Source organism: Balaenoptera acutorostrata, chromosome X, assembly GCF_949987535.1.
Source record: "Balaenoptera acutorostrata chromosome X, mBalAcu1.1, whole genome shotgun sequence".
Classification (NCBI taxonomy): Eukaryota; Metazoa; Chordata; class Mammalia; order Artiodactyla; family Balaenopteridae; genus Balaenoptera; species Balaenoptera acutorostrata.
The window spans coordinates 61,246,558-61,259,883 of record NC_080085.1 but is presented as its reverse complement, the minus strand read 5'-3'; the positions used below and the strand labels follow the sequence as shown (position 1 = coordinate 61,259,883).

Below are 13,326 nucleotides of genomic sequence, written 5' to 3'. Positions count from 1 at the left end.
TTAACACCAGTTAAAAATATGTTAGATTTGACTTATAGACAAATAGCTTGTTATTTCATTTTAACCAGTTCCTGACATTTTTTTGCTTTCCCAGGCAGTTGCTCAAGAGGATTTTCGAAGAGCATCTACGTGTATACTGCACTGTAAAGATATGTTGATGAGGCTGCCCAATCTGGTGAGTGAAATCTCTGCCTTTATTCTCTAAGCATTTGAAAATATGCTATATCAAGTTCTAGGAAGAATCATTACTATTTCATGTGATCCTTTAGAGATTATATTTTAGATCAGATGTACTTACTTAGCGAAGCTTTGAAATATTTTGCTTCCTTTGTTCTTTACTAGAAAGGGTTTTTGAAAAAGTGATATGGGTTTTTTCTTTTTTTTTTTTTAATAGATCTTGATTGGAGTATAATTGCTTCATAATACTGTGTTAGCTTCTGTTGTACAACAAAGTGTATCAGCCATATGCATACATATATCCCCATATCCCCTCCCTCTTGAGACTCCCTCCCACCCTCCCTATCCCACCCATCTAGGTGGTCACAAAGCACCGAGCTGATCTCCCTGTGCTATGCAGCTGCCCACTAGCTATCTATTTTACATTTGGTAGTGTATATATGTCCATGCTACTCTCTCACTTTGTCCCAGCTTATCCTTCCTCACCCTGTGTCCTCAAGTCCATTCTCTATGTCTGTGTCTTTATCTTTATTCCTGCCCTGCCACTAGGTTCATCAGTACCATTTTTTTTGATTCCATATGTATATGTTAGTATACAGTATTTGTTTTTCTCTTTCTGACTTAACATCACTCTGTATGACAGACTCTAGGTCCATCCACCTCACAATAAATATATCAATTTTGTTTCTTTTTATGGCTGAGTAATATTCCATTGTATATATGTGCCACATCTTCTTTACCATTCATCTGTTGATGGACACTTAGGTTGCTTCCATGTCCTGGCTATTGTAAATAGAGCTGCAATGAACATTGTGGTACATAACTCTTTTTGAATTATGGTTTTCTCAGGGTATATGCTCAGTAGTGGGATTGCTGGGTCATATGGTAGTTCTATTTTCAGTTTTTTAAGGAACCTCCATACTGTCCTCCATAGTGGCTGTATCAGTTTACATTCCCACCAACAGTTCAGGAGGGTTCCCTTTTCACCACACCCTTTCCAGCATTTATTCTTTCTAGATTTTTTGATGATGGCCATTCTGACTGGTGTGAGGTGTTACCTCATTGTAGTTTTGATTTGCATTTTTCTAATAATTAGTGATGTTGAGCATCTTATCATGTGCCTCTTGGCCATCTGTATGTCTTCTTTGGAGAAATTTCTATTTAGGTCTTCAGCCCATTTTTTAATTGGATTGTTTGTTTTTTTGATTTTGAGCTCCATGAGCTGTTTGTATATTTTGGAGATTAATCCTTTGTCTGTTGTTTCATTTGCAAATATTTTCTCCCATTCTGAGGGTTGTCTTTTTGTCTTGTTTATGGTTTCCTTTGCTGTGCAAAAGTTTTAAGTTTCATTAGGTTCCATTTGTTTATTTTTGTTTTTATTTCCATTACTCTAGGAGGTGGGTCAAAAAATATCTTGCTGTGGTTTATGTCAAAGAGTGTTTTTCCTATGTTTTCCTCTAAGAGTTTTATAGTGTCTGGTCTTACATTTAGGTCTTTAATCCATTTGGAGTTTATTTTTGTGTATGGTGTTAGGGAGTGTCCTAATTTCATTCTTTTACATGTAGCTGTCCAGTTTTCCCAGCACAACTTACTGAAGAGGATGTCTTTTCTCCATTATATATTCTTGCCTCTTTATCAAAGATAAGGTGACCATATGTTCATGGGTTTATCTTTGGGCATTCTATCCTGTACCATTGGTCTATATTTCTGTTTTTGTGCCAGTACCATACTGTCTTGATTACTGTAGCTTTGTAGTATAGTTTGAATTTGGGGTGCCTGTTCCTCCAGGTCTGTTTTTCTTTCTCAAGATTGCTTTGGCTATTCATGGTCTTTTGTGTTTCCATACCTATTGTAAAATTTTTTGTTCTAATTCTGTGAAGAATGCCATTGGTAGTTTGATAGGAATTGCATGGAATCTGTAGATTGCTTTGGGTAGTATAGTCATTTTCACAATATTGATTCTTCCAATCCAAGAACATGTTATATTTCTCCGTCTGTTTATGTCATCTTTGATTTCTTTCATCAGTGTTTTATAGTTTTCTGAGTACCAGTCTTTTGCCTCCTTAGGTAGGTTTATTCCTAGGTATTTTCGTCTTTTTGTTGTGATGGTAAATGGGATTGTTTCCTTAATTTCTCTTTCTGATTTTTCGTTGTTAGTGTATAGGAATACCAGAGATTTCTGTGCATTAATTTTGTATCCTGCAACCTTACCAAATTCCTTGATTAGTTCTAGCAGTTTTCTGGTAGCATCTTTAGGATTTTCTATGTACAATATCGTGTCATTTGCAAACTGTGACAGTTTTACTAATTCTTTCCCAATTTGTATTCCTTTTATATCTTTTTCTTCTCTGATTGCATGGCAAAGACTTCCAAAACTATGTTGAATAAGAGTGGTGAGAGTGGACATCCTTGTCCTGTTCCTGATGTTAGTGGAAACGCTTTCAGTTTTTCACTGTTGAGTATGATGTTTGCTGTGGGTTTGTCATATATCGCCTTTATTGTGTTGAGGTAGGTTCTCTCTATGCCCATTTTCTGGAGAGATTTTATCATAAATTGGTGTTGAATTTTGTCAAAATCTTTTTCTGCATCTATTGAGATGATCATATGGTTTATATTCCTTAATTTGTTAATATGGTGTATCACAGTGGTTTGCGTATATTGAAGAATCCTTGCATCCCTGGGATAGATCCCACTTGATCATGGGGTATGATCCTTTTAATATGTTGTTGGATTCTGTTTGCTAGTATTTTGTTCAGGATTTTTGCATCTATGTTCATCAGTGATATTGGTCTATATTTTCCTTTTTTTGTGATATATATTTTTGGTTTTGGTATCAGGGTGATGGTGGCTTGGTAGAATGAATCTGGGAGTGTTCCTTCCTCTGCAATTGTTTGGAAGAGTTTGAGAAGGATCAGTGTTAGCTCTGCTTTAAATGTTTGATAGAATTAGGCTGTGAAGCCATCTGGTCTTTGACTTTTGTTTGTTGGAAGATTTTTAATTACAGTTTCAACTTCATTATTTGTAATAGGTCTGTTTATATTTTCTAATTCTTCCTGGTTCAGTCTTGGAAAATTGTACTTTTCCAAGAATTTGTCCATTTCTTTGTGGTTGTCCATTTTATTGGCCTATAGTTGTTTGTAGTAGTCTCTTATAATCCTTTGTATTTCTGCAGTGGCAGTTGTGATTTCTCCTTTTTCATTTCTAATTTTATTGATTTGCATCCTTTCCTTTTTTTTTCTTGATGAGTCTGGCTAAGGATTTATCAATTTTGTTTATCTTCTCAAAGAATCAACTTTTAGTTTTATTGATCTTTGCTCTTGTTTTCTTCATTTCTGTTTCATTTATGTCTGCTCTGATCTTTATGATTTCTTTCCTTCTACTGACTTTGGGTTTTCTTTTTTCTTCTTTCTCTAGTTGCTTTAGGTATAGGGTTAGATTGTTTATTTGAGATTTTTCTTGTTTCTTGAGGTGAGATTGAATTGCTATAAGCTTCCCTCTTAGAGCTGCTTTTGCTGTGTCCCATAGGTTTTGGGTCGTCGTGTTTTCATTGTCATTTGTTTCTCTGTATTTTTTAAATTTCTTCTTTAATTTCTTCAGTGATCTCTTGGTTATTTAGTAACACACTGTTTAGCCTCCTTGTATTTGTGTATTTTACAGATATTTTCCTGTAATTGATTTGCAATCTTATAGCGTTGTGGTCAGAAAAGATGCTTGATATGATTTCAATTTTCTTAAATTTTCTGAGGCTTGACTTGTGACCTAAGATGTGATCTATCCTGGAGAATATTCCATGTGCACTTGAGAAGAAAGTGTATTCTGCCACTTTTGGGTGGAGTGTTCTATAAATATCAGTTAATCTATCTGTGTCTATTGTGTCATTTAAAGCTTGTGTTTCCTTATTTATTTTCTGTTTGCATGATCTGTCCATTGGTGTAAGTGGCGTGTTAAAGTCCCCTACTATTATTATGTTACTGTTGATTTTACCTTTCATGGTTGTTAGCATTTGCCTTATGTATTGAGGTGCTCCTATGTTGGGTGCATACACATTTATAATTGTTACATCTTCTTGGATTGATCCCTTGATCATTATGTAGTGTCCTTCCTTATCTCTTGTAAGAGTCTTTATTTTAAAGTCTATTTTATCTGATACGAGTATTGCTACTCCAGCTTTCTTTTGATTTCCCTTTGCATGGAATATCTTTTTCCATCCCTTAGCTTTCAGTCTGTATGTGTCCCTAGGTCTGAAGTGGGTCTGTTGTAGACAGCATATATATGGGTCTTGTTTTTGTATCCATTCAGCCAGTTTGTGTCCTTTGGTTAGGGCATTTAATGCATTTACATTCAAGGTTATTATCAATATGTATGTTCCTATTGACATTTTATTAATTGTTTTGAGTTTGTTTTTGTGGGTCTTTTTCTTGTCTTGTGTTTCCCCCCTAGAGAAGTTTCTTTAGCATTTGTTGTAAAGCTGGTTTGGTGGTGCTGAATTCTCTTACCTTTTGTTTGTCTGAAAAGCTTCTGATTTCTCCGTCGAATCTGAATGAAATCCTTGCTGGGTAGAGTAATCTTGGTTGTAGGTTCTTCTCTTTCCTCACTTTAAGTATATCCTGCCACTCCCTTCTGGCCTGCACAGTTTCTGCTGAAAAATCAGCTGATAACCTTATGGGGATTCCTGTGTATGTTATTTTTTGTTTTTCCCTTGCTGCTTTTAATATTTTTTCTTTGAATTTAATTTTTGTTAGTTTGATTAATATGTGTCCTGATGTGTTTCTCCTAGAGTTTATCCTTATGGGACTCTCTGCACTTCCTGGACTTGGTGACTATTTCATTTCCCACGTTATGGAAGTTTTTGACTATAATCTCTTCAAATATTTTCTCAGACCCTTTCTTTTTCTCTTCTTCTCGGACCCCTATAATTTGAATATTGGTGCATTTAGTGTTGTCACAGAGGTCTCTGAGATTGTCTTCAATTCCTTTCATTCTTTTTTCTTTATTCTGCTCCTTGGCAGTTATTTCCACCATTTTGTCTTCCACCTCACTTATTCCTCCTTTTGCCTCAGTTCTTCTGTTATTGATTCCTTCTAGTGTATATTTCATTGCAGTTATTGTGTTGTTCATCTCTGTTAAACATTTCTTGTAATTTTTCAATCCGTGCCTCCATTCTATTTCTGAGATTCTGGATCATCTTTGCTATCATTACTCTGATCCTTTTTCAGGTAGATTGCCTATTTCCTCCTAATTTATTTGGTCTTGTAGGTTTTTACTTTGCTTCTTCATCTGTGATGTATTTTTTTGCTGTCTGTGTTTTTTTTTTTTTTTTTTTTTTTATGAGTGGGATTGTGTTCCTGTCTTACTGGTTGTTTGGACTGAGGCTTCCAATACTGGAATTTGTAGGCTGTTTGGTAGAGCTGGGTCTTGGTGCTGAGATGAGGACCTCCGTGAGACCTCACTCCTATGAATATTCCCTGGGGTCTGAGGCTCTCTGTTAATCCAGTGGATCGGACTTGGAACTCCCACCGCAGGAGCTTCAGCCCAACCCCCGGCTTGTGAACCAAGATCCTGCAAGTCACACGGGGTGGGAAAAAAAAAAGAACAATAACAAAGTAAAAAATAAAATTAGACTAGGAAACTAACAGATACGTTATGAAGAATATAAAGATAAACATATAGATGAAACAACAACTGGAAGGTAAAACTGAACCACAATAGTAAAAAAGAGGAGGAGAAAAAAGAAAAAGTGGAAAAGGCCCTGGCTGTGGTGGGTGGGGCCTAAGCAGGGGCAGGGTTTGGATGGTGGGCGGGGCCTATGCTTAGGACCCACAGGGCTGGAAAAGGCTCTGGGGCGTTTAGGGGGTGGGGCTTAGGCTCAAAGGAACTGAAGGGGCCCTGGCGTGCTCTCCACCTCTGATCTCCCTGGCCTCCCTCCTATGCCCCCAGGACCCACATGGCCTCGAGGGGGCCATTGAGGGTGGGGGACCCGGCCTGGGAGCCCAGCAGGATTCCCGGGCTTGGGTGGGCGGGGCCAACGCCCTCCACTCCTCTCCCACTCCTCTGGTCCTGGAGGGGCCCTCCTGACTGCCTGTCTTCTACCCCCAACCCCTGGCCTCTCCTGTTCTCCCCCTACACTCCCAGGACCAACATGGCACAGAGGGGGCTTCTGAGGGCGTAAGACCCTGCCCGAGAGCCGGGCAGACTTCCCCAGCCTTGAGCAGGGGAAATCCTGGGTGCGCTCACCCCTGATCCAAGCCCCTGAGGGTCCCTCCAGGTGTGGGAACCCCTCCCCCTTCTCAGCCACCCCTCAGGGGTTACAGAACTATTATAGGAATAGTACAAAGAACTCCTGTATACCCTTTTACCAGAGACCCCGTTCAAGTTTCTCAATATTGTTCTTTACACAGAATGGATTCAACCTAGGATTCACCTAGTCACCAGTCTCTTTCAGTGGAACACTTTCTCACTCTTGCCTTGACTTTCATGACCTTGACAGTTTTGAAGATTACAGAACAGTCATTTTGTAGAATGTGACTTAATTTGTTTTTTAAAAATTAAAAAGAAATTTTATTGAGATATAATTGACATATAATATTGTATAAATTTGAAGTGTATGACATGTTGATTTGGTACACTTATATGTTGCAATATGATTACTGCAGTAGTGTTAGCTAACACCTTTATCATGTCACATAAATATCATTTTTTTGTGTTGAGAACAGTTAAGCTCTAGTCTTTTAGCAATTTTAAAATTTATAGCACAGTATTGTTGACTGTAGTCACTATGTTTGTACATTAGATTTCTAGAACTTATCTACTAGTTGCAAGTTTGAACCCTTAAACCCTTCCCAGTTCCCCCATGCTTACCAAATTAAGGTTTGTTCAGAGTTGCCTCATGATTAGACCAGGTTATGAATTTGGGGCCAAAAGATCATATAAGTGATTCTATTGGGTGGCTTGCAGGATCAATTTACTCTATTGTTGGTGGTGCTAACTTGGATTTCTTAGTTAAAATGGTGTCTTCCAGGTTTCGCCTATGTAAACTTAAGTATTTTTTCCCTTTGTTATTCCTAAGTGTTTTGTGAGGTGATACTTTGAGACTATGTAAAATCCAATTTCTCATCCCACTTGCACCATCCATGGAGATTTCTTGCCTAAATTAGTACTGTGAAGGTTGACAACTGGCTATTTTTCTAATTCCATCCTTCTTTTTATATTCATTTGCTGACATTCTACTATAATTTTTACTGTGCTAAAATATATAAAATTTGCCATTTTAACCATTTTAAGTGTACAATTCAGTGGCATTAAGTACATTCACAGTGTTGTACAACCATCACCACTCTGTACCCATAGAAATTCTGTACCTATTACACAATTACTCCTCATTACTGCCTCCCCTGCTAACCTCTTATTTACTTTCTGTCTCTATGAATTTGCTTCTTCTAAATATTTCATATAAGTGGAATCATACAATATTTATCCTTTTATGTGTGGCTTATTTCATTTAGCATTAATATTTTCAAGGTCCATGTTGTGGCATGTATCGAAACTGTATTCCTTTCTATGGTTGAATAATATTTCATTTTATGTATATACCTCATTTTGTTTATCTGTTCATCAATTGATGGATGCTTGAGTTGTTTCCACCTTTTGGTTATTGTGAATAGTGCTGCTATGAACATTGATGTACAAGTATCTGTTCGAATCCCTGTTTTTAATTCTTTTGGATATATATCTAGGACTGGAATGGTTGGTAACATGGTAATTTTATGTTTAACTTTTTGAAGAACCACCAAACTGTTTTTCATAGTGGCTGCACCATTTTACATTCCCACCAGCAGTTGAATGAGGGTTCTAGTTCCTCCACATCCTCACCAACACTTGTTATTTTCTGGGCTTAAAAAAAAATTATTATTCTAGCCATCTTAGCAGGTGTGAAGTGGTTTCTCATTGTGCCTTTGGTTTGCATTTTCCTGATATCTAATGACATTGAGCATCTTTTCATGTGCTTATTGGCTATTTATATAGCTTCTTTGGAGAAATGTCTATTAAAGTCCTTTGCCTCTTTTAAAATTCGGTTGTTTTTTTAAGATTACAAATGTATTAATATCAAGTTAAATGTTGTTATAAATGGTGTTATAAGCTGCTGAACATTAAAAGAAATTAGCATTTCTTCTGGTGCCAGTTTTTACAAAATGCTGTGAACTGAACTGTGTCCCCTCTGCCCCGAGTTCAGATGCTGAAGCCCTAACTCTCAATGTGTTTGGTGATAGCACCTTTGGGAGGTAATTAGGTTTAGACGAGGTAGGGCCCTCGTGATGAGATTAGTACCCTTATAAGAAGAGGCACCAGAGAACTTGCTTTCCTCGCACCCCCTGCCCCACCATGCAAGAAGGAAGCTGTCTGCAAACCAGGAAGAGAGCCTTCACCATAGAAGAGTGTTGGCTAAACCTTGATCTTGGACTTTCTAGCCTTCAGAACTGTAAGAAATAAATTCTGTTGTTTAAATAAAAAAATAAATAAACAAAATTGGGTTGTTTTTCCTACAGTGAGGTATCACCTCACTCCAGTCAGAATGGCCATCATCGAGGTTCTTCCCTGATGGCGCAGTGGTTAAGAATCTGCCTGCCAATGTAGGGGACAAGGGTTTGAGCCCTGGTCCAGGAAGATCCCACATGCTGCAGAGCAACTAAGCCTGTGTGCCACAACTACTGAGCCTGAACTCTAGAGCCTGCGAGCCACAGCTACTAGGCCACGTACCACAACTACTGAAGCCCGTGCACCTGGAGGCTGTGCTCCGCAAAAAGAGAAGCCACCGCAATGAGAAGCCTGTGCACTGCAACGAAGAGTAGCCCCTGCTCGCCGCAACTAGAGAAAGCCTGTGTGCAGCAATGAAGACCCATTACAGCGATAAATAAATAAATAAATTTTTAAAAAATTAAAAAGAATGGCTATCATCAAAAAGTCTAAAAATAATAAATGCTGGAGAGGGTGTGGAGAAAAAGGAACCCTCCTACACTGTCAGAGGGAATGTAAATTGATGCAGCCACTATGGAGAACAGTGTGGAGGTTCCTTAAAAAACTAAAAACAGAGTTACCATATACGATCCTGCAGTCCCACTCCTGGGCATATATCCGGAGGAAGCTATAATTCAAAAAGATACTTGCACCCCAATGTTCATTGCAGCACTATTTACAATAGCCAAGACATGGAAGCAACCTAAGTGTCCATCAACAGATGAATGGATAAAGAAGATGTGGTGTGTGTGTGTGTGTGTGTGTGTGTATATATATGTATATATGAACACAATGGAATATTATTCAACCATAAGAAAGAATGAAATAATGCTATTTGCAGCAACATGGGTGGACATAGAGATTATCATACTAAGTGAAGTAAGCCAGACAAAGACAAATATGATACTACTTATATGTGAAATCCAAAAAAAAAGATACAAATGAGCTTATTTACAATATACAAATAGACTCAGAGACATAGAAAACAAACTTTTGTTTACCAAAGGGGAAAAGTGGGGGGAGGGATAAATTAGGGGTTGGGATTAACATATACACACTACTATTTATATAAAATAGATGACCAACAAGGACCTACTGTATAGCACAGGGAACTATGCTCCATACTCTGTAATAACCTATATGGGAAAAGAATCCCTCTCTCTCTCTCTCTCTCTCTCTCACTCTCTCTCTCTCTCTCTCTATATATACACACACATGTATATATAATATACATATATATGTATATATATATATTCAAACGTATATATATATACATATATATATGTGTATATATATGTATATATATCTCTGAATCACTGTGCTGTACACCTGATAGCATGACATTGTTAAAATCAACTATACTTCAGGAAAAATAGGGCTGTTTTTCTTTTGGTTGTTGAGTTGTAAGACTTCTTTATATAGTCTGGATATTAAACCCTTATATGATTTGCAAGTATTTTTGGCCATTTTGTGGGTTGTCTTTTCACTTTTTTTTTTTTTCACTTTTTTTGATAGTGTCCTTTGATGAACAAAATTTTTTCATTTTGATGAAGTACAATTTATCGGTTTCTTTTGTTGCCTGTGCTTTTGGTGTCATATTTAAGAAACTATGACCAAATTCAAGGTCATGAAGGTTTTCCCCTATGTTTTTCTCTGAGAGTTTTACAGCTTTAGCTCTTAAATTCAGGCGTTTGATCCATTTTGAGTTAATTTTGTGTATGGTGTAAGGTAAGGGTCTAACTTCATTATTTTACATGTGAATATCCAATTATTCTAGTACAATTTGTTGAAGAGATTATTCTTTCCCAATTGAATGTTCTTGCATCCTTGTCGAATCCTAAAGATGCTACCAGAAAACTACTAGAGCTAATCAATGAATTTGGTAAAGTAGCAGGATACAAAATTAATGCACAGAAATCTCTGGCATTCCTATACACTAATGATGGAAAATCTGAAAGTGAAATTAAGAAAACACTCCCATTTACCATTGCAACAAAAAGAATAAAATATCTAGGAATAAACCTACCTAAGGAGACAAAAGACCTGTATGCAGAAAATTATAAGACACTGATGAAAGAAATTAAAGATGATACAAATAGATGGAGAGATATACCATGTTCTTGGATTGGAATAATCAACATTGTGAAAATGACTCTACTACCCAAAGCAATCTACAGATTCAACGCAATCCCTATCAAACTACCAATGGCATTTTTCACAGAACTAGAACAAAAAATTTCACAATTTGTATGGAAACACAAAAGACCCCGAATAGCCAAAGCAATCTTGAGAACGAAAAATGGAGCCGGAGGAATCAGGCTCCCTGACTTCAGACTATACTACAAAGCTACAGTAATCAAGACAGTATGGTACTGGCACAAAAACAGAAATATAGATCAATGGAACAGGATAGAAAGCCCAGAGATAAACCCACACACATAAGGTCACCTTATCCTTGATAAAGGAGGCACGAATACACAGTGGAGAAAAGACAGCCTCTTCAATAAGTGGTGCTGGGAAAACTGGACAGGTACATGTAAAAGTATGAAATTAGAACACTCCCTAACACCATACACAAAAATAAACTCAAAATGGATTAAAGACCTAAATGTAAGGCCAGGCACCATCAAACTCTTAGAGGAAAACATAGGCAGAACACTCTATGACATAAATCACAGCAAGATCCTTTTTGACCCACCTCCTAGAGTAATGGAAATAAAAACAAAAATAAACAAATGGGGCCTAATGAAACTTAAAAGCTTTTGCACAACAAAGGAAACCATAAACAAGACCAAAAGACAACCCTCAGAATGGGAGAAAATATTTGCAAGGGAAGCAACTGACAAAGAATTAATCTCCATAATTTAAAGCAGCTCATGCAGCTCAATATCAAAAAAACAAATAACTCAATCCAAAAATGGGCAGAAGACCGAAATAGACGTTTCTCCAAAGAAGATATACAGATTGCCAACAAACACATGAAAGAATGCTCAACATCACTAATCATTAGAGAAATGCAAATGAAAACTACAATGAGGTATCACCTCACAGCAGTCAGAATGGTCATCATCAAAAAATCTAGAAACAATAAATGCTGGAGAGGGTGTGGAGAAAAGGGAACCCTCTTGCACTGTTGGTGGGAATGTAAATTGATACAGCCACTATGGAAAACAGTATGGAGGTTCCTTAAAAAACTACAAATAGAACTACCATACGACCCAGCAATCCCACTATTGGGCATATACCCTGAGAAAGCCATAATTCAAAAAGAGTCATGTACCAAAATGTTCATTGTAGCTCTATTTACAATAGCCAGGACATGGAAGCAACCTAAGTGTTCATCGACAGATGAATGGATAAAGAAGATGTGGCACATATATACAATAGAATATTACTCAGCCATAAAAAGAAACGAAATTGAGTTATTTGTACTGAGGTGGATGGACCTAGAGTCTGTCATACAGAGTGAAGTAAGTCAGAAAGAGAAAAAGAAATACCATATGCTAACACATATATATGGAATCCAAAAAAAAAAATGGTCATGAAGAACCTAAGGGGCAAGATGGGAATCAAGACAGACCTACTAGAGAATGGACTTGAGGATACCGGGAGGGGGAAGGGTAAGCTGGGACAAAGTGAGAGAGTGGCATGGACATATATACACTACCAAATGTAAAGTAGATAGCTAGTGGGAAGCAGCTGCATAGCACAGGGAGATCAGCTCTGTGCTTTGTGACCACCTAGAGGGGTGGGATAGGGAGGGTGGGAGGGAGGGAGACGCAAGAGGGAAGAGATATGGGAACATATGTATATGTATAAGTGATTCACTTTGTTACAAAGCAGAAACTAACACACTATTGTAAAGCAATTATACTCCAATAAAGATGTTAAAAATATAAAATAAACTAAAATCTCCACCATCTAAAAAAAAATCATTTGACCATAGATATCAGTTATATTTCTGTGCTTTCTGTTGTATTGTATTGGTCTATATGTCTATTTATATACCAGTATCACACTGATTATTGTAACTTGGTTGTACTGTACATTTGAAATCAGGAAGCGGGAGACCTCCAACTTTGTTCTTTTCCAAAATTATTTTGGCTCCTCTGGGTCCCTTGAGAATCTATATGAATTTTAGCATAGGTTTTTTTTTTAAGTTTTATTTATTTATTTATGGCTGTGTTGGGTCTTCATTTCTGTGCGAGGGCTTTCTCTAGTTGCGGCAAGCGGGGGCCACTCTTTATCACGGTGCGCGGGCCTCTCACTATCGCGGCCTCTCCTGTTGCGGAGCACAGGCTCCAGACGCGCAGGCTCAGCAGTTGTGGCTCACGGGCCCAGTTGCTCCACGGCATGTGGGAACCTCCCAGACCAGGGCTCGAACCCATGTCCCCTGCATTGGCAGGCAGACTCTCAACCACTGCGCCACCAGGGAAGCCCTTAGCATAGGTTTTTAAACTTTCTTCAAAAAGGGCCATTGGGCTTTTGATAGGTGTTACGTTGAATCTATGTATCTCTTTGGATAGTGTCATTTTTACAATACTGTCTTTCAACCCATGAGAGTGAGATGTCTTTCTGTTTATTTAGGTCTTTAATTTCTTTCAGCAGTGTTTTCTAGTTTTCAGTGTACAAATCTAC

At 37.6% G+C, this 13,326-nt stretch overlaps 1 protein-coding gene across 1 annotated transcript in view; it reads left to right on the top strand.

Annotated features, from left to right (window-relative positions):
* Positions 1-13,326, top strand: part of TEX11 (testis expressed 11) — a 340,481-nt gene that overhangs the window by 54,137 nt on the left and 273,018 nt on the right. Inside the window, exon 7 of the mRNA XM_057537645.1 lies at positions 95-175. Coding sequence (XP_057393628.1) covers positions 95-175 — 81 coding nt within the window. The remainder of the gene's footprint in view (positions 1-94; positions 176-13,326) is intronic.